The sequence below is a fragment of the Daktulosphaira vitifoliae genome, unplaced genomic scaffold, assembly GCF_025091365.1.
Source record: "Daktulosphaira vitifoliae isolate Bord-2020 unplaced genomic scaffold, ASM2509136v1 Scaffold_4, whole genome shotgun sequence".
Classification (NCBI taxonomy): domain Eukaryota; kingdom Metazoa; phylum Arthropoda; class Insecta; order Hemiptera; family Phylloxeridae; genus Daktulosphaira; species Daktulosphaira vitifoliae.
Window position 1 is genome coordinate 16717280 of NW_026099575.1, and position 21598 is coordinate 16738877.

The window sequence follows — 21598 nt, forward strand, 5'->3', positions numbered from 1 at the left end:
AATTATCTCTTGTATCATTAAAAAAACCCAGCACAGTGGGGTCGCGGCATAGTGGGGATGTTGCATAGTTGGGTCCAGTATAGATTTAATCTGACAGTGATTAAAATCACTATCATAAGAAACGCTTCGATGCAAATCAGTAGATAGTGTTTAATTCTAAGAAATTGGTGGATAATTACAAAAGCTACATTATCTGCTAGTTTCTTATTAATACCCTGATTAAGATAAAGTATGTCGAATGAAAAAGGGATTATTAAAAAATATTATTTCTCATAAAAAAATNTTTCATTTTTGAAAAAGTTATGGCAGTTTTAAGTACAAAAAAACATCCCGATAAAAGATAATTTTTATCGCAAACATTACATTTTTTTTTAATTTTCGACAGCCATTTGCACATAGAAGACAAGATGTCGGGAAAAAATTTTTTTTTTCATTTGATAGTATATAACATAACCTTTGATTTGATATATGTTTAAAGGACGCAGTATTTCCGGAACATTTTCAAAAGTTCAGTTGAAAAAGATCTATGTTTTTTACAATATTTTAAGTTTTGAACGCCCCCTATATAAGGGGAAATTGTCCAATTTTAATAAAAAGTATGTCAAATGAAAGATGTACTTATAATGTATTTAGAAAAAAAAAATTTGTGCTGATATATACATTTTTCAAAAAGTTATAGCATTTTTAAGTTGAAAATTTAAAATCGAAAATCGAAAATTTTAACACAAAAATAGTGTTTTTTTAACTACGGCAGCCGTTTAAATGTAGAAGAAAAAGTGTCGGGACAAATTTTTTTTTTTCATTTTATAGTACATAAAATAAGCTTTAATTTGATATATGTTTAAAGGACGCAGTATTTCCGGAACATTTTCAAAAGTTCAGTTGAAAAAGATCTATGTTTTTTACAATATTTCAAGTTTTGGACGCCCCCTATATAAGGGGAAATTGTCAAATTTTAATAAAAAGTATGTCAAATAAAAGATGTATTTACAATGTATTTAGAAAAAGAAAATTTGTGCTGATATATACATTTTTCAAAAAGTTATAGCATTTTTAAGTTGAAAATTTAAAATCGAAAATCGAAAATTTTAACACAAAAATAGTGTTTTTTTAACTACGGCAGCCGTTTAAATGTAGAAAAAAAAGTGTCGGGACAAATTTTTTTTTTTCATTTTGTAGTACATAAAATAAGCTTTAATTTGATATATGTTTAAAGGACGCAGTATTTCCGGAACATTTTCAAAAATTAAGTTGAAAAAGTTAATTTTTGTAAAAAAGTTGCTATTTTAAATCCCCCCTAATGAGCAGGTTAAGTGATAGATTTTCAAAAAAATGATATCAAGTGAAAGGTAAATATCTAAGGTTTTAGTATAAAAAAAAATTATGTTGATTTGTTGATTTTTCAAAAAGTTATGGAAGTTTTAAGAAAAAAAAGTGAAAAAATTTCGAAAATTAGCGATTTTTTAATTTGTAATTTTTTTGGATATTTCCCTCATTTGAGGGGAACGAGGGAATTTTTTTCAATTTTTAAGGGTAATGTCTTCAACTAGATACGATTTGTGATCTTTTGACGTATTTTTGAAAGAAATCGGTCCAGTGAGAGCTGAGAAAAAGTGGCAACAGACATAAAAAAAAAAATTAAAAATAAAGAAAAAAACACATAGTAAAATTAATACCTTCCCAGCTTCGCATCAAAGCTAAAATTGTTTATCAGCAGAAAAATGATATACAAATCAGTTCATATCAATAAATGTGGTATATTTTCCCATTAGCTTAGAACAAGAGTAATTTTGCAAGTTATGACAATGGGGCTATCCTAGAATTAAATTTTAGGGAGAGAGTGTAGAGTGAATGTTAATTGTTGGTAATACATTTGCCATCTAAAGAATCTTAAGTAGTAAAAAAATCCATAAATCCATATATTCTAAAAATGTCGTCCTCAATGAATGTTTATAGAATGTGACACCTCCCTCAACCACTATGAAATTGCTACTACTAAGAATAATGTCTATTGACCATTAAATATTTCAATACATTTAGATGTAACGTTACTGCAATATCAGTCCATTTGGGTTAACTAAATGAAATTTTTAAAGAATATTTTTTATAAAATGATTTTATATTTTTTAAAAACATAAAAGCACTTTAAGTTAAAAAAAATAATGTGAGATTTTTAATATTTGATACAAGAAAAAATGTAACTTAGATTTGCTTAATGGACGATTGTAACAATTTTGAGAAAAGATACATTTACAATTTTTGACCTCTTAACAACTTAACCATATTTGTATGGACAAACTAAATATATATTTAACTAAACTATTTTGAATTATAAGAAAAAAATTAGGATATTAAAATAGATATGTTTCATGAAGCATTTATTTTTATCTTGTAATTTGAAGAAGATTGAGTAAAATTATAACTATAAACTTGTAACATTGTTATATGCTATAGACTAGAAAATGACTCTCAACAGCATAGAAAAATGGTATGAGTAATAATTACGAACTTAACTCCTAAAAACTCATTAGTAGATAACTTAACGTACTATAATATCTAACGAGTATAATTTTTCAAATACAACTAAGAACATAACCTAAAAACAAACGGGGATAGATAAATTATAGTTTTATCATACGATAATAAATAATTAATAACATCACTCTTTAAAAAAGTAGTAAAGTAGTGGGGATAAGCTCGGGGTATCTCATCGATGTTTTGTGCACATGACCCGTACAGATATCTCAAACATGGCCGACCCTATTGTTTTGATTGCATGTTACTAATTGTTAATAATTTTTTCTCTTATAACTATACTAATTTAATATTTTATTAAATCTAAATTTTTAATTAATATTAGAAATAAAAGTTAATGTTTTTTTTTCATTTGACTATAAGCTATAATGTAAAATACTGGAGTGTTACCGGCTGCCTTCAACGTCTCATGACAATTTGGGTAAATCTTATCACAATAATAATGTTACTATACATTTAAAAAAATTCTTTATGACAATTTTTAAATGAAATTAAAATTACATTTTATAGTTTTTTATTATTTATTATTGTAAATATTTTTTTAGTATTATTAAGTAATTATGAAATAATATACCATTAGATTAGGATTTCTTTGATTAAATTATTGTTTTTCACAAAAAAAAAAAAAATTTATATTTAATGAGATTTTATATTTATATGACTGTGAAATCCTATAATTCCCAATTTTCAATTTTTTAAAATTCATTTATTGTTAATTAAATATAATGCTTAAGATAGCTAAATTATTACTTCATATATTTTTGTTAATAGAGAATATTTTTTTAATTTCAATTTACATAGTATCTTATAAAACCTTTAAAGAATTGTTTTTTATACATTTAAATTGTTAATCAATACTATTACTATTAAGATTTTACTAAGTACTATTAAAAATTAAAATTCATTATTATTTTTAAATATTATTTAGCTATTAAAATATGTGTAATAGTATTTATCTTAATTTAACTAACTCATAAAAATGTATTTTTTACAGACTGCTATAAAATGGATAACTCTGGACATCATTCGTCGGGTATTAAAAAACGTTCTATTGATGATATAATTAATAATATAACCTCAGATCTTCAAAGCTATGAAGGGCGCTACATGGTTTTGGGAAACCCCAGACAATCAACTGATTTTATGTGGCAACAAGTAAATAATTATGCAATGCCCCAACAACCTAATATTTATAATCCTGAACCTATTAATATGACAAATAATAATCAATATCTTTTGAATACTAATCAGTACAATCCATACATTCAAACTTCACAAACTTCCATACCTCCTGGCTTTTTAAATTATGATAATCAATTATATTCACACCATCACCATCACTCACATCATTTTCAACAACAGCAACAACAACAACCACAACAGATACATCCTCCACAACAACAGCAATTAAATTATACTTATTATCAACAGTCACAATATACAGGACATCCAGTCTCTTATCAAACTCCTTCATATGGTCTTTTTGATGCTCCATGTAATGATGCACTAATTGAGAACTTAGTGCAAAGTTGGAGTCAAACTCAAAATGGAGGTGTTTTCAGTCCATTTGGTAACCAAGCATTTCAAACATCAAAAGAAATAGAGAATTCAACAATTCATGAGAGTGAAAATATCATGCATAACTCTCTACCCTTAAACCATAAAACAATAGTCACACCAGTTAAAAAAGTTCGAATGGTTGCAGAAGTACGCCCCATGCGACCAAGTTATTCTGATGTTTTAGCTAAATCTCCAGCTAATGGACCAATAAAAAAAATAGCAGCTTGTACACAAGTAGATAAATCAATAGATATAAAAATTACTCACAAAAGTAAAACAACTGTCAAAAAAAAGAAAAATGCCAATAAAGTTTCAAAAGAAGAATGCTGTTTAAAAAGGCAAAATTCTTCTGCTAGCAGTGAAGAACGCAATATAAATTCTGAATTTAAAGAAGATAAGAAATTTGAAGTGTCAATTAATAATAGTGATAAAATATGGACTTCGTCGGAAGATTTAAATGGATCTGAATATTATGAAGCTGATGAAAATGCTTACAATAATATTCAAGTTCCAAATATCAAAGAAAATAGTAGAAAAGAAAAAGTTAAAATCAAAACTAAAACTACTCCTAAAAAATCAGGTATAATTAAAAAAAATGTAGCACAATAATAAGATAAAAAAGAATTGATATAAATATTCAATATTTGTTTCTCAGGTAATAGTTTAAAACTTCATAAAGAAAATATTGATAAAATAAAAGTAAAAAAATGTATTAAATCACACAATATTAATAAAAATATGAATAAAGAACAATCAAACAAAAATTTCAATGAATTTAATCGTGAGTATAATTTATGATTTATTAAGAAAAAATAAGGTTTTAATAATAAAGTTTTTAATGGACTATTTTATATTTGTAACTGTTGACAAAGTCTCCTTCCGTTATTTTCTACAAAAGACAACTGTTAGGTTTTGAAATGATTTATAGGATAAATATAAATTTTAATGTAATAATAATATAAGTAAAAATAATACTAAAAAAATGTCATTTAATAGTTTAACTTATAACTTCAAATCCTCAAAATAAACTTTAAATTTATAACAGATATGTTTTATGTAATCCATATTAAAAATTGAATAGATCTATGAACTTGGAATCTCTATAATAATAGTTCAAAAAAGAAATAAATAATCAACCTAAATAGATCTGTCTCCCTATTTTTCCTTTACATTTCAACTGTTTTAAATTATTTTTAACATCTTGAAAAGTTGGATGTAAGTATAATTTAAGCCGCTATACCTTAAGTACTTCAGTTGTAATAATTTTAAATGTGCATAGAAATTTTGTTGAGAGGTTAGATAAAAAGAAGTGGCAAACATTGTGTGCTCTATATAATCATTTCCCTTATCCAAATCAAAAAAAAATAATAGAAGCAACCAGAAATTATTTTTTCCTATTGCTTATATCTTATAGAGAAATGTGGTTATCAAAAATCATCCAGGTCATTTGTAGATAAATTTGTTGTATTGATCATTCCTTTACTACTATTAAGTCTATTATATATTATCTAATTTTTTTAAAGTATTTGTATCATTATGTAGCAATCTAGAAGATCCTACTTAAAGTCAATTGCTAAAATATATACTGTAAAGTAGAAAATTTTTACTATGAATATTTAAGATCTGTCATAATTTTTTAATTTGCTTAGTTTTTACTTAGATTTTTTAAAAGTATGAAACTTACTTTTTTATTTTTATTTAAACTCTTAATTATTGTGACATAATTATTTATATATTTTTTATTTAAAACTATATGTTGTATTTTAGTGATAAACAATGAAAATAGTATTGATAAACAAAACGACAATGAAAAATTATCTGCCAAAACATGTTCAACTCAACCACAACAACAATCTAGTAAAAATCAAGGATCACGCAGTACAGCTACATTTACTGCATTACCTTTTAAAGCTAGATATCAACGAGGAGTTAAGAAACGGCCCCGTAACTCAGCAATCAATACTTTGAGTAAAAGAGATCTTTTATAGTTAATTTAATTTAATTTCATAAATATTTCATGATTTTTAGTTACTAAACCCTTCAGTTATTTAAAAGCACAATTTATTCAGTATGCTCCAATGATGGTCTTTTGGTTTATTCATCTATTGTGGGATGTAGTTACTATGAGTATTCATCTATTAATTCATTTGTAAGTTTTTGGATATTTAAATTATTAATTAATTGTGACACGGCTTGAAATGATTAATTTTAGAAAAATAATTTCTATTGAAAATAAACTTAATATAATTAAAATGCAAATTATACTTTATTATTGTTTATTAACAATAAGATTAATTATATATTAATAGGTCAGTGTCAGGAGTTACACAGTTGATTGAATCATGTCAACTTTTTTGGAATAATTTCTGTATTAGTCTTAGTACACCATTTTCAAGTGCTTCAAATTGGGCACGTGTGAGATGGAAAGATCCTCAAACTGGTAATACACTTAATACAAATATACCATTACCAACAACTGGTGAAGAAGCTTTAAAAAGATTGATAGCTTGTAAGGGCAAAGATCCATACAGGTAGTTTCAAACATAATTTTATCATTTCAATATATTTTAACTTGATTAATATGTATATTTTAGTATTTTGGGTGTAACTTCTGACTCCTCAGAAGATGAAATAAAAAAGTATTATAAAAGACAAGCTGTTCTTGTTCATCCTGATAAAAATAATCAATCAGGAGCTGAAGAAGCATTTAAAATTTTAATTCATGCCTTTAATATGATTGGAGACCCAGTATGAAGCCTTAAAATATTAAATTTTAGTTTATTCTTGATTAATTATATTTAAATTTATTTTAGGAAAAACGTAAACTATATGACAGTGGGATTGAACATATTAAAGAAAATTATGATGAATTAAATACATTGTTGAAGAATCTTCATGAAAAGATGGCGCAAGTTGCTAACACAATTAGGTATTTTATCAAATATTAACTATTGAATAATATTTATATATATATAAATAATAGATATATTATAATAGATGCACAAGCTGTGGAAAAAGACACAAAAGAAAATTAGTATCGTGTCGTCCTATGTATGCTGCAAGATTTTGTGCTTTATGTAATGTTCACCATTCTGCTCGTGATGGTGATATTTGGGCAGAAAGTAGTATGTTTGGCTTGAGGTGGAAATATTATGGTTGTATGGAGGGTGGTGTGTACAACATTACTGATTGGGCCACTTGTCAACATAGTAGTTTGAAGCATATGAGAGCTGATACACATTCTGTACAATATAGAATAATATTTGGAGGTAAACAACAGACACCTGAACCTACAGTCTCTCCATCGCCACCTTTACAACCAAGAACTCAAGCACCACCTCCTACTCCATTATTTGAGTATGTTCACTAAATAAGTATATTGATATTTTAATTATACTTTATATATTTAATTTGGTTCTAGTTTTAATCAACCTCATTTGGATGAATTTTTGAGTTCATTTTACCAACATCGTGTACCAGGTTCAACCAATAATGGTGAGTTTGGAACAGATATTCCTCGTCAACGCACTAAAAATAAAAGAAAAAAATAATTTGTTAAGTTATTTATCTAAAAAAAAATCTATAGACATAAACTAATAATTTTCTAACAATAAACTTATCTTCAAATTAATGTATAAATTTATAATTTTTGTTTTATCTTTCACTTTAACTTCGTCAATTTGACTCTTTTCATAATATTTTTCAAAGTATTCACTTAGAATCAGAATAATTTTCATTTTTAGTAATGTATGATGTTTTACTGTTTACTAACAATATCCCTTTACCAATGTTTAAACATATTGTTTTTTTTTTTAACATTATTTAATTGATAATATACTTTATTAATTAAAGTTTCCTTTTAATTTAACTGATAACCTAATTTAAAATTAGCATTAGCTTAAATACTTCAAAAGACGTTTTCATTTGTGTTTTTTTAATACAATTAGATGAATGTATAAAATAAAAAAATATTTTCAAAACTTTTTGAGTTATTATTTACTACATTTACTTAGTTATTTACTAAGATAAAAAGACAACTCAGAATCAATTACTGAAATAGAACTGATTAAAATAGCCTAAGCACTAATTATATAAAACCAAATTAGTGCCTTTAAAAAACATCTACCTCTTCTAATAATAGTAGAAATTTAAAAAAAAAGCTGTTTAAATAATTAAAAAAATGTACTTCAGTTATTTTTTTAATTAAATAGAATAATTTTTTTTAATTACTTCATAACTTAAGAAGTAATATCTAAAGCAACAAGTAAAATTAAAGAACTCAAAGAATTTATTATACGCCTTATCTTTAAATTTTCCAAAAAAATCTTAAGTAGCATTTAATATAATTTGATTCAAGAGTGTTATTTCACTATATAAAAATCACAAATTATTTAATTAAGTAGAGTTTGAATTTTAAAGTTCATAAAATATGATATTTTTATATTTGCTCATTTTTATCAAATGGACACACTAACCTTGATACCTTTTTTTACAATTTTAATATAGGACGAAAATAACAAACGTTTTTACTTAAATTGTTTTTTGAAATTTTTTATACTCGACCACTTATTAAGTCTAAATATTATTAAGCATATTAAATATGCTTAATTTATTAATACATATTTATCATGTAATAGGAAGAAAACATTATATAACATGTTTTTTTTAACAACCTTGTTAAAAAATATGTGTAAATTTAAATTTGGTATAAAAACAATAGAATTAAAATTTGATTACTAATGTGTTATAAACAATGTACAATCATTTTTAATGCAATAAAAAAATTAAGATAACAGGAATAATTATTTCATAAAAAACATCAGTACAATTACCAAACAATAAATAATAATAAATGTAAACTAATGTTACAAAAATTTTGTTTGAAAATAAAATTTAATAAATACTGATTGAATATAAAAACAATAATTCTATATTAATTTATTTGGAATACACATTTATAATAAGCATCTTACATTAAATAGAACACTATGTATTTTATTAATCACAGCAATTTTTGGTGCATATATTTTTTTTAAAGCATAGATCCATAAATAATTTTTTTTTTTTATAAATTAATGACACTATGAATAACGAATTGTAAAAGAACTAAATGATAACTTGAAAATTTTAAACTTAAGACCTAAATTTTTAGGATAATGTAATAGCTTGAGTTACAAATTTAACATAATTTTAATGCTATAATACTTATAAAGAGTATCATAAATTATAGTATATTACATCACTGATGTCTTTGAACTTTTAATTGAGATTGAAGAGTAGAAACAAGCTCTTCTAAATCCCGTATTCGACGATCTCTGTGAGCCATTTGTTTTCTCAGCATATTTAACTCTTCACATTGTCGAGCAAGAGCCTTCTTCATCTACATCAATAGATAATTTAAAATAAATATTACTTCAATGTTAATTACTATAATTTATTATTGTACTTGATATTCATTTTTTTGTAAATAAATTTCTGATACTTTGACAGTAGTATTGCTTTCTTCTTTGTCTACCTATAAATAGAAATTTATTAGCTTAAAGAATAAGCTAACGACTTATCGAGCTGTCAAAACTTAAACTCAATAAAAAATGTAAATAACTTGAAATTTCTATAAATTATACATTTAAAGTGTGTCCTAAAAATAATGAAAAAATTGTAAACAAACATGAAAATGTATATATTTTTTCAAGATGTGATATGGAAAATGAAAATTTTGAACCAGTAGTTATAGAAATATCTCCAATATTCTGACACTTTAGCATCTTTAACAATAATTGAACAAATAATTATATTTATTATAATTATTATAAATTAACAAAAGTTCACTAAGTAGTTTTTAAAATACAGGCTTAGTTTGATAATACAAAAAAAAAGTATCATTTTAATTATATTAATTAAACACTATAATCCAACAATTATTTAGTTATATTTTATATATAGTATTAAATTATTTTATATAAAAATTAATACCACAGAGTTTGACAACTTAAGTTGAATCTGTTGAAATCTAGTATTTTGATTTGATTGTGTCTTTTGTACTTTTTCATTTTCAAGTAACATCTAAAGAATTAAACATTTTCGATGTATAAGATAAATAAATAAATACTAGGCTTCACGTAGCTGGAGTCCTACAAGCCTCAAACGCCTTTAGCGTGTAAGCCTCTTTAGGCCATCATTGTAAGTAGGCCACTGATTCGGGTAGGAGTACCAGGCTACGCTACGCACGATAAGTGTTTTGCAGGAAAAATATTACATCAGAATCGGTAATAAAAATATATTAAAAATTTAATTATTAAAATCAGGATAATTCAAAAAGAGAATATAGTATAATATTGGGTATAAGGTTGACACAGCGTACTAACTCAATTAATTCTATATGACATAGTGAATAATATAAAATAGTAAATACAATAAATGAACTAGTAACTGCAGAAAGGAGATAAGTTCAATTTAATAAAAAAAAATTTTTAATTACCTTATATTGAACAATAGTAAATACATTGTTTAATTGAAAAAAGTAGTAAAAGATGAGCGTCCAAATGTTTAAAATAGTATTTTAATGTTACAATTTACTGCAGAAATATTATTATTATACTTTCCAATTTTAGTTATTTAATATTAGAGTATATCTAATAGGAATTATTATTTTCAACTTATTACATTTAATTTAAAGATTACAGAATGGTCATACATAGCATAAAATAATGATTAATAATAAAATTTTGAACTTTTTTATAATAGTATAAAAATTACTTTACAATGTTTCCTACAAAAGGAACATAAGTACATGAATTATATATATTAATTAAAGATACATTATCAATATATTTCCTTCTAAATTAAATAAAATATATGGAAAATTAAATTTAGAATATAAATTTTGAAACATTTACTATAATTTATCAAATCATATACAGTTTTTAATTTTTTTTTTGAAAACTTTAAAGTTGAGTTGTTCCTTTCTGCAGTTAGAGATAAAAATATATAATACAAGTAGATTAGTTTATCATAATTTATCAATAGTTGCAATAAATAATAGTAGTAGTTGCAAGTTTAAATATAAAAATATTAATAAAGAAAATGGTATTTATACTCAAAAAATAATAACAACGTAAATTAAGAATACATAACTTAAATAAATACAGTAATAATAGTAAAAAAAAACTAGATTAATTTAGATTGACTTACATCAAGTGGCCGATAATCTGGTACTGTTTCCTTAGAAAGAAATGCATACTTCATTCGATAATTAGTGTCATTGCGAGTTGCTTCATTAGAAACAAAAGCTTGAGGTTTATGAGTTTTTACAGATATTCCTATTTAAAATATAAGTTTTATAATATTTAATACAATAAAAACTTACTGATGGTTATTTTTCTAAAACATCTCAAAAATAAAAGTGTGCCCCAATATATATTTACAATTCATTTAGTATTAATATTATGTCATTTTTTTTATTTTCTTATACTATAATATAGCATATAATAATAAATGTTACACGACAAGATTTTTTTAGTACTACAACAAAACAACATAAGAATCTTATTGTAAAATTTTACAATATTAATAGTAATATATTAGAAAAAATAACTTTTTTAAAAATAGTTTTTAATTACTTAATAACCAAAAAGTACCATATATATCGGTATGCTAAAACAGAAATTCAGCTGTTACTCAAAAACTGATGGTTATGAAGTTACCACAGTAGAATGGTAACTTTAATTATGTGCATTATTATTTATGCATATGCTTAATACTTAGATACTTAAATTGAAAGTTCTTAATTTTTTACCCGTTTTCATTGACATTAAAACTGGAGGCTTATTTATTCCACTAAACCATTCTTGGGCATTTAAAGCTGGGACAGGAGCATTTGTATCAGGATATAAATCATGTTGATACTGATCACTCTAATAAATAATGAAAATTATAAGACAATTTTTAAATTAATAAAAAATCTTTTGAAAATTTAATGAACATTATTATCATACTTTTCGTGGTACTATCATAGATATTGGTTCACAGACATTTCGTGTAGTATGCAGTTTATAAAATCTCATTATTTCACAACGACTCACATTGCAACCTCGTTTAACCATCATCCCAAATCCTTTCTAATTAGTAATAATAATGAAATATTAAAAATATACATGGAGAAATATATTTAACATTAATATAAATGAAAATGGAATCAACATACTTGTGGGCAACCAGATATGAACTGGTTTAAAAAATGTATGTAAGGAAATTCATCAACAATTTCATAATACCTCATATTGCCATCTCCCTTAAAAAATTATAAACAGTGAATATATTGTAGTATTAAATCATAACACATTTCAGCTTAAAAATACTATAATTTCAATATTTATTAGATATTTTTAAAATGAAATTTTGTAAAAAAATGTGTAAAAGTATAATAGAATAAATTACAAAATAAGAATTTAAATAACATATAACCTGAATTTATAAATAACAACTAATGATCACTTTTTTATGTATTAATATTCACTTTGAAAAATTATGCACTAGATTAATTAATAAATTCTTTAAGGTTTTCTTAATTTTTATGAATTAAAGAAATAATGATTATATTTAAATAATTTAAAGTTGAACATTCAAGGTATTGTCTTTAAATTATAGTAAAAAAATTAAGCTCTAATTATTAATCAGAAATTACTTTTCCAGCAAGATAAACAATTTTAGTGTCATAATCATAATAAGGAAATAATATCCCAGAAGAGGAATCAACAGTTATACGATTTAATGGTTCAGTTAAATCAGTGTGATTCCATATAGCAAGTTGTCTATCAGAATACGATGAAAAACCAGTGGTTAATATTCGGTCATTATCTAAATATACTGCTTTGCATGATCGTGATCCTTCATGACAAATCCCTTCCTATAAAATTAAAAAGAATAAATCATTATTCATCATTAAAATTAGCTTAAAATCTACTTACTGAAATAACTAAACCTGATCTAGGATCAATTGCTCTTATTTTCTTATCCTTACAGGTTGATACCAATCTACTTCCATCTCTATTAAATGTAATTGAATAAACAATATCTGGATGACAATCTATAAAATTTAATATTTGACCAGATCCTGCATCCCAAATAATAACCTGTATTTAATTATGAAAATAGTGTATAAATTTTTATTTCAATTAAAATGAAACATTCATAATTTAAAAATGTGATTAATATTTATTGATGAAATACAGATGTTGCTTAAATATTTTTACTAGGAGAGCAGTAACATATATTTCAGAAATTTGAAGCAATATGTATATATTTCTCTAGAATCATATATAAAGTGAGATTTCAAAAATAGTTTTTTGCAGGGAAATATTTCAGTTAAAAATCTATAAAGGAAAATTAATTCAATATTGATTGATGAAATTATAAATAGTATAAGTTGTACATTGCGCTATAATTATACTTAAAAATATTTAGATTCATAATAATTCCATAAGTGTACATGTTAATGAATAGTAATATGCATTTATTGAAAGTAAAATTATTAATTAAAATCATTTTAATTTAATTTTCCTAAGATATATAGCAAATTATATCATTTACTTGGTAATCAAATCCTGAACTTGCTATTATATTTTCTGCAGTTGGATGCCATTCAATAAAACCAACCCTTCGTCTATGACCACGTAATTCTATTAACCATTCAGTAAGATTACAACTTAATCCACTATCTGGAATATACCATAATTTGATCTAAAAGTAAAATGAATTCAAGATATAAAAATACTGATTACATAGTTAATGATTAGTTAACTCAAGTAATTAAAAAACCTATACAAAATGATATGCTAATATCAGAATAGATTTGAGAAATAAATGTTGAAAATCATGAAAATAAATGTTTATATAATTGAAGCTGTACAGAATACTTACAGTACAATCATCAGAACAAGAAGCAATTATGTTATCATTGAATGGGTTCCATTTTACATCTAGTACTGGACCTCTATGACCAGTAACTTTACTTGTGTTCAAATCCAAACGACCAGTCTAATAATAAATAAATATTGAAATTTAAAACATATTGTAAGTATTTAATGAAAATACACTGTAACTATTTGACATTTTTTAATAGAATAAAATATTTAAGTAATATTTAAACTTAGATTCTTGTGATATTTTATGTTTATAGTTTTGTAAATTTGATTTTTCAAATTTGAATTTCCATAAAAAAAAAATCAAGATAAATTCATAGTTAGAATTTTTCCTTTCAATACTTTAAAAATGTCAGTTTATTATAAGATAATGTAATATTAAGCAAATTTACCTTGGTAATTGGTAACACTAAAAAAGCACCTCCACCTGCAACTTCAGTTACAATAGCAACAAATTTTGGATTTGCTGCACAAAAATTTGAATCATGAGCATTTCTTGTTATTGGAACATTATCATAAATCTCATCTCTTCTTGACGGGGACCCATATACATGACGAAACTTAGAGCTTCGTACCCCACGAAAAAATGACTAAAAGAACATATACAGGTTTAATTAAAAAATTGATTGTTAAAATTTTTAATTAAAATTTAATGTATGTATAAAAATAATTTTATAAGCTCACCATACTGTTTGTCATTATAGTAACTTTCAATAAAAAGCTTCACAATTTTCATGCAGTCTAAGAAAAAATAATTCAAAAAAATTTAACTGAAAAAAAAAATTAAAAATCGTAACTATAATCTTGATATTAAAATAAATGTACTGAATTAAACCTCATACTATTCAATACAGTACACATCTAATTTAAACTAATTTATTTTATTTTATTTTAACTATGTAATTTTAAGGAAAGCCAAGCAACTTGTATAACATTAATAGTTTTCAGTGGTGCAACACACATCTATAGGTACATCATATTCTCATGAATAATTCAACACAATTATAATAATTAGATAGAAAAGTGTAGCTAAATTCCTTTCTCCAAATTCATAAGTACAGTTACTGTTTTACAGCTGAGCAGTTTTACATAAAATTTCTTAATTTAATTAAAATATCAAATAGTAGTCAAAAATAAGTTTTATGAACATTAAAGAAATTGTATTTTTTTTATTTGAAGATGGGATCAAAAAATATAAATTAATAAAATACTACAAAAAAATAACTCAGAACTAATTATTTTAACTACATGCATAAATTGAAAGACAAAGCATAAATTGCATGACCATTATTTCTGAATAAATATTTTTAAAGCTTTTAAATAATTCAACAAACCTGAATTTATATATATTACACAATCTATTTGTGTTTACAAAATTAAACTGAATTCTTTACCTTAATAACTGGTTTACTGCAAGCCCTGATGTCTACTAAAGCGTTTGATTTAAATATATCATCAAGTCTGTAGCCAATATGTTTATCTAATGTCCCCATTATTATTACAGTTAAACCTAAAGTGTTAATATATTTTTCATTTCATTGAAATTAATTTTTTAAACTTCTACAAACCAACAGTCACAATAAGTAGACTTAACTACTCAAACCTCATAAACACAAGAAAATGTAAGAGTAAATCGAAATGATTTTATTCGTATATACTTTTTTTATAGTTTTACTTAGAATAATTAAACACACACCAATTTAGTCAGGAATACTATTAGAGCATAAGAGACTTGCACACTTATATTATCAGAGTGGGTGAAGGAAGGGAATGAGTAGAAACATAACATAAGCATTCACAAGTGCAGAACAGATAAAGAAGTAAATATGGGCCCTGTTAAATGCCAATACGGGTGGTTTACAGTTTAACCACGGTAACAGACACAAGAAAGGGAAAACAATGACTACATAGGCATGATGAGATCGACAATTCACTACTGGCGCCTCTTCACATGTTGCGAGTCCATTATAAAATGGCTCTAACCTTTTATGACCATTAAGTTTGTCTATGATGCAGGGGTGGACTGGTCATGGTGGTAAGGTGGGAATTACCCACTGGGTCACTGTACAGAGCAATAAAGTTAGCTATGATGACCTTTTATTTTTTCTGATAATTTCTTATTATGAAGCGATATAAACTTTTTTGATTAGCTGGGCTGTTGGCCTCCCAGTGCGGCCTTGATAAATGTATGACATCATTTTTAACCATATACTTTTATTGATTGAACTACTCTTAATACTAGTTATTATACAAAAATTATAAACTAATTGAGACTTTACACTATACAGAATTAAAATTACAGTAAATCCTAAAAAAAATAGACCATCCTCGATAAAAAAAGTATAATATTCTTTACGAATTTTTAAAAATGAAATATGTATTTTCTATAAAATGTTTACTAAATTATAATAAACAAAATTGTACGTTAACTTGAGAGTCCTGGCAACTAGAAAAATTGTTGGAGATCTTAATAATTTAACCCGTTTAAAGAATATTATTTTTATGTACCATTACTTTTAGCTTCGGTGCAAAACTAAGAGGTTAAGTCCTTTCCCAAAGGTCTTGCATTTAGCTTTAATACTTTACCGGGAAACTGGTAAGATATTGCATTTGTGGCAGTGGCCTAATAGAGTAATGAGTAATAATTAATTATTATAAAAAATTATTTACAGTTTATACCAAAAACTAAAAACTATATATTCTATCTTTTTAAAGCTAACAGTGATAAATTAAATAATTAATAATTTATAAATCGCCCAATATTTTTAATAAATATATTACAAATGGCCAATTACAAATGTATACATTAAAGTATTTTTATTTACAAGTAACATCTTTAAGTGTCCATTAAAATATTACTATTTTATAATATTTTGATCTTAACAATCGAAGAAAGTTCAAATATATTCCTAAGCACAACTAAAATAACTTTTTTGGGGATGATTAATTAATTCCTCCCCACACTAAAAATGTTTTTAAATAACAGTAAAGGTGATGTTTAAAATTGTTAAAGATTCCATAGAAGCCTATAAGATGATTTAACAATTTTATTAAAATTTTTCAAATTTACAGATAACTCATTGGAGTAACTCATGTATGCTAATTTTTAATTTTAATTGGGTAGGTAAGACTACATCCAAAATAAAATAAACTATTTTATAACACATTTATTATTTATTTAAAAATGTAACAATTACATTTAATATGAATAAATACAAATCAGTTTCCTATTAAACATTTAAAATAATTTCACAAAAAAAAAAATGTCACATTGGACATACAATACTTTTCTATGATTGTATAAGTTTACATTAAAGTTCTATTATAATAATTTATTTACAAATATAAAATAATTAATGAATAAAAATTAGTAAGGTGGTGGCTGTAAACCATATGGATGGCTTTGTTGCTGTTGAGGATTTTGCATTTGTCTTTGCATAAGATGTTGCTGTTGCTGTTGCTGTTGCTGCTGTTGCATAGCCATAATATGACGAATACGCTGTTGACTCAATTGCTAAAATTTTTAAAAAAACATTGTACAGGTGTTTAAAAAAAAATTATTTAACACATACCTGTTGATATTGAGAGTTTTGTACCTGCTGGTTAGGAACAGTGGGGCGATTGTATGGAGGAGTAGGATTTTGAGGGCCTCCCATTGGATTCATAGGTACATTTTGGTTCTAAAAAAAATGTTTACATTTAGTACTAAGTATTCCTGACTTAATAGAAAATTTGTGTTTTTATTTCATCTTAGTTGCTTTAGGAATTAGTTATGCTATTTAGTTCCTAGGCATTAGTTAAAAAAAAAATGTTGATTCTAAAAATTCTACCTCTTTTTCTAGCTCTCTAAAATACAAGAAATAATCATTTTTTTATTAAATAATTTACATAATCGTTTTGTTGATCAAAAATCTTCAAAAATGGTTTCATACTACTTACAAATTCACATATAATATTCATTTAACGTTACTCGATAGGTATAATGTATATAGTGTTTAATAAATAATATGGACCCTGAATGTATTATCTTAATATAATTTTACAAAATACAAAAAAAAAAAAAGCAAAAATTTATGAATGTGAAGAAATGTATAAAATTTAACTCACTTGCATATAAGGTGGTCTCATTCCTGCTTGTTGTCCTACATAACCACCATAATTTTGATTCATACCTATTAAAAAAAAAAAAAAAAGATTAAAATAACCTAAACACAGTTTTAAACTAAAAAAATCATTACTTTGTTGCATATTAGAATACATTTGAGTTGGTTGTTGTTGTTGCGAATACATTTGATTAGAATTTTGTTGTTGTGGAGGAGGCTGTATCGGTACATTATGTTGACCTCTTCTAAAAATAACCAAATTGTAAAAAAATAAAACATAAAAAATAAGTTTTAAATTATAATTTACCTAATAAATTGCTGTCTTGGCATTGGTTGAAAATTAGGGTTCATATTAGGCTGTTGTGGAGTTTGACCCATGTATTGATTAGTAGGTAATCTCATTCGCAACATATGGCTCAGTGCTTGTTTGGATGTATTTACTGGTCTATCAAATCTTGAACCAGGACCTGGACCTTGAGTAGGAGGTACTTGCTGAGAATAAAAAGAAGGTCCTCCTTGTGACTGTTGTCCATAATTACCCCATTGAGGATTTTGTTGAGGAATTTGGGCAGGATTTGGGCCAGTATTTTGCTGCATTGGATAAATTCCTCCATTAGGACCTCCATAAGCCATGTGTTGATTTTGTTGTCCCTATTTAAATTTTATAATAATTACTGAAATTTCATGGGTGTGTGTTATTAATTTTACATTGAAAATTTACATATAAACACAGAAGTGTATTTTATCTTTAAATAGACACTAGGCCGCTTAAATATATACATATATTATTTAGAAAAATACTCTAAAAGAAAAGTATACATAAATTATTAAGTTATGATGTACCTTATTAGACAAAATATTAGGGTAGGTTTGATTAAGATTTCAAAAACTCTAATTAATTATATTTATAGTAATTTTTAGCTAATAATATTTTAAAAACTTGATTACTTTAAAAAAAATACAATTATATTTCAGACGTTAGTTTGGAAAACAAAAATATTTTTGATGAAGCATTAGCCATTTATTCATTATGTTATATTCTGTTATTAAGAGGTTAAAAAATACACATACCTGCATCTGTGGATGAATTTGACTTGGCCCCATTTGAGTATTTGGAGTTAATGGTGACATAGGAGGCGGTTGTTGTTGTTTTTTACGGCGCTGATTAGAAGGTCCTCCTTGAGCTTTCATACCTCGTTTTATACCTCTTCCTGGAGATTCAGGTACTGAAGATGGAGTATCTGGTCTTCCTGTTCCTGGGCCTATATTGATACCAGGCCCTACATTCTTAATCTGGTTACAATAAACACAAGGACACTACATTTTAAAAGTATATTCACTGTTCTTTAAGATTTCCCCAATTCAAAATGTTAACTTATAAACTCCCATATAATATAACATAAAACACTTTGGCGTAAATTAAATAATTATAAATAAATAAAATAAATTGGAATAAATATATTTACTAAATGAGCAATAACACCTAAAGAAAAATTATCATAAAAAAATTATTTTCAGAAAAAATACATACCGGTTTTTCTTGAGGAGGTTCAAGGTCTTCAGGTGGTAATGGTAAAGGTTCTAAGAAATATGATGAAGTTTTAACTAATGAATGTGTATGGAACTTGAGCATTCTATGATTTTCTTCATACCATAATGGTTTACGTTCCACACGTACAGCACTGAACCATGACCATGAAAGAGGAGCAGGATTTTTGTGACCTTCTAAAAGATCCCAAGAACTTACACGCTGTTTATCACATACTTTCAAACCTTGTTTATCATTAGCATCCATCCCAGATGATATTTTATTGCCTTTACCATCAGTACCAATTTGTTCGCAAGAAATAATTTCGCATTGTTGTTTCCCTAAAGGTAGAAGTTGTCTAACTTGGGAAATTGATGGAGAATATTTTTCTCCTACCTCCTTTAAAAAAAATTAGAAATTAATGTAAAATAAAAAGTTTTAATAATATATATATATATATATATAGATTTTCTATTAACTTTTTTTAATTTTTTCATTAAATTTTGATAATGTTTACGATTTTCTTCTCCTTTTTCAGTTTGAGAATCTGATACAAGAGTTGAATGTATTAATGTTGCTAGCATATCGATTATTGTACTAAATAACTTCCTATAATATAAAATAACAATATTATAATTAAAAAAGAACAAAGAATTAAAAATTTATTTCTTACGTATTATTAGTCAAATCAATAACAGAATATGTAACTAATTGAACTAATAAAACTGCCCAATCAGTTGTTAGAGTAGTATTACGTTGAATCGTATCAAACATGCCTCCAACAAGACTAAATCTTAGAGAAAGAGAGTTTTGTATGGCATTTACTTCTTTATTATTAGCACAACCTTCTTGAATTCCGAGGCGTTCCTAGGGTTTAACAAAAAGTAAAATACATTAAATATATTCAATAAATATAAAATGAATATTATAAAATTAATTTGAACGTTAATCCTTAGTAACTGGTAACTTTTAATTTTAAGTTGCACCTATCGTTATGAGCTTACAGATAGGTAACCAAACAAAAGTTTTTACAGCAATAAAAAAAACTATGTCCTCAGAGCAGATAGCAATGGAAAACCATTGCAATCAACTCTTTTCTTAGTATATACCAGTTCAACTTTAGTTGGCCAGTGTTAAATCAACTAATCTTCTTATTAAAAACCAAAAAAAATTTAACTTAGCATATAAAAAAAGAAGACTATTATCAAAATACTATAGTATTATCATAGTCGATTTCCATGGGTATTATATTGAATATTTTATTTCATTCGCTAAGTTTATATTGGATCATAGATTTTAAAATCTATTTAGTTTTTTATTCTATTCAATTATACATACCTCTTTAGATAAAATCAAATATTGAGATAACTGATTATGTAGAGAAGAAAGTAAATTTTCTTTTTGATCATCTTGTCCTTTTAAACAGCTAAGTACTAAAGATAAAAATGGCTGATGATATGCTAAAATAGCAGCAGTTGGAGTAACAGTAGTTAGATTTTGAGCAGGTCGAGGGTGTGGTGGAGTGCCTTTATTACTACTTCGGCTGCTACTTCCTCCTCCACTAACTCCATGAGTTGCTATAGGGGTAACATTTCCTGAATTTGTATTTCCAAGTCCAATCATATTTCCACTTTCTAGAACTTGACCTAAACAACAAATATAAATAATTTAATAATAGAAATTATTATTTGTTATATTGAATAAAACATTATAATAATACAGCGTTATTAGTTAGTAAAAAAGAATAAGCTAAAAGCTTTTTTTATATCAAGTTCTTTAATTACCAGCTACTTTCAACACTCTTCCTTGGACAGCACTAGGTAACTTTGAAATAAGAGGTGCTAATAACCACATTGAATGTGTTTTTTTTAAACACTCGCTTCTAAAAAATAAATTTCATAATATAAAGAAGTTATAATATCTTAAAAAATTTTAATGATGAATTTAATAAT

The 21598-nt window shown here is 25.1% G+C and overlaps 3 protein-coding genes across 8 annotated transcripts in view; 1 reads left to right on the plus strand and 2 right to left on the minus strand.

Moving 5' to 3' along the window:
• The first annotated feature begins 2734 nt into the window (after window positions 1-2734).
• Window positions 2735-7862, plus strand: LOC126904252 (dnaJ homolog dnj-5). Its single transcript, XM_050683126.1, has 10 exons — window positions 2735-2956; window positions 3530-4675; window positions 4751-4876; window positions 5863-6063; window positions 6124-6244; window positions 6405-6626; window positions 6690-6843; window positions 6909-7024; window positions 7093-7452; window positions 7517-7862. Exons 2-10 carry the CDS (start codon window positions 3541-3543, stop codon window positions 7644-7646), a joined length of 2565 nt encoding a protein of 854 aa, XP_050539083.1. The 5' UTR covers window positions 2735-2956; window positions 3530-3540; the 3' UTR covers window positions 7647-7862.
• A 1177-nt stretch (window positions 7863-9039) lies between these two features.
• On the minus strand, window positions 9040-15953 carry LOC126904451 (coronin-2B-like). 4 transcript variants are annotated; one of them, XM_050683494.1, is made up of 14 exons: window positions 15588-15953; window positions 15410-15525; window positions 14408-14605; window positions 14014-14130; window positions 13684-13833; window positions 13062-13226; window positions 12779-13000; window positions 12299-12385; window positions 12090-12212; window positions 11891-12008; window positions 11287-11414; window positions 10069-10158; window positions 9542-9610; window positions 9040-9475 (listed from the first exon to the last, which is right to left on the minus strand). In XM_050683494.1, exons 2-14 carry the CDS (start codon window positions 15506-15508, stop codon window positions 9335-9337), a joined length of 1707 nt encoding a protein of 568 aa, XP_050539451.1. In that variant the 5' UTR covers window positions 15509-15525; window positions 15588-15953; the 3' UTR covers window positions 9040-9334. The 4 variants fall into 4 exon arrangements, with proteins under 4 accessions (XP_050539451.1, XP_050539450.1, XP_050539453.1 ...); XM_050683493.1 differs by having other exon boundaries at window positions 15584-15953; XM_050683496.1 differs by adding an exon at window positions 14700-14756 and having other exon boundaries at window positions 9042-9475; window positions 15410-15951.
• Window positions 15954-17169: 1216 nt separating this feature from the next.
• LOC126905739 (mediator of RNA polymerase II transcription subunit 12) overlaps window positions 17170-21598 on the minus strand; it is a 19331-nt gene continuing 14902 nt past the window's right edge. The window contains exons 28-38 of one of the 3 annotated variants that reach the window (XM_050685740.1): window positions 21431-21528; window positions 20985-21292; window positions 20320-20513; window positions 20126-20255; window positions 19650-20045; window positions 19190-19435; window positions 18426-18769; window positions 18254-18360; window positions 18123-18187; window positions 17588-17695; window positions 17170-17529 (exon numbers count right to left, since the gene is read on the minus strand). In XM_050685740.1, the coding sequence (XP_050541697.1) occupies window positions 17383-17529; window positions 17588-17695; window positions 18123-18187; window positions 18254-18360; window positions 18426-18769; window positions 19190-19435; window positions 19650-20045; window positions 20126-20255; window positions 20320-20513; window positions 20985-21292; window positions 21431-21528 (2143 nt within the window). In that variant the 3' untranslated portion in view covers window positions 17170-17382. Of the gene's footprint in view, window positions 17530-17587; window positions 17696-18122; window positions 18188-18253; window positions 18364-18425; window positions 18770-19189; window positions 19436-19649; window positions 20046-20125; window positions 20256-20319; window positions 20514-20984; window positions 21293-21430; window positions 21529-21598 lie in introns of all 3 variants that reach the window. The other 2 variants (XM_050685739.1, XM_050685741.1) reach the window with 2 other exon arrangements.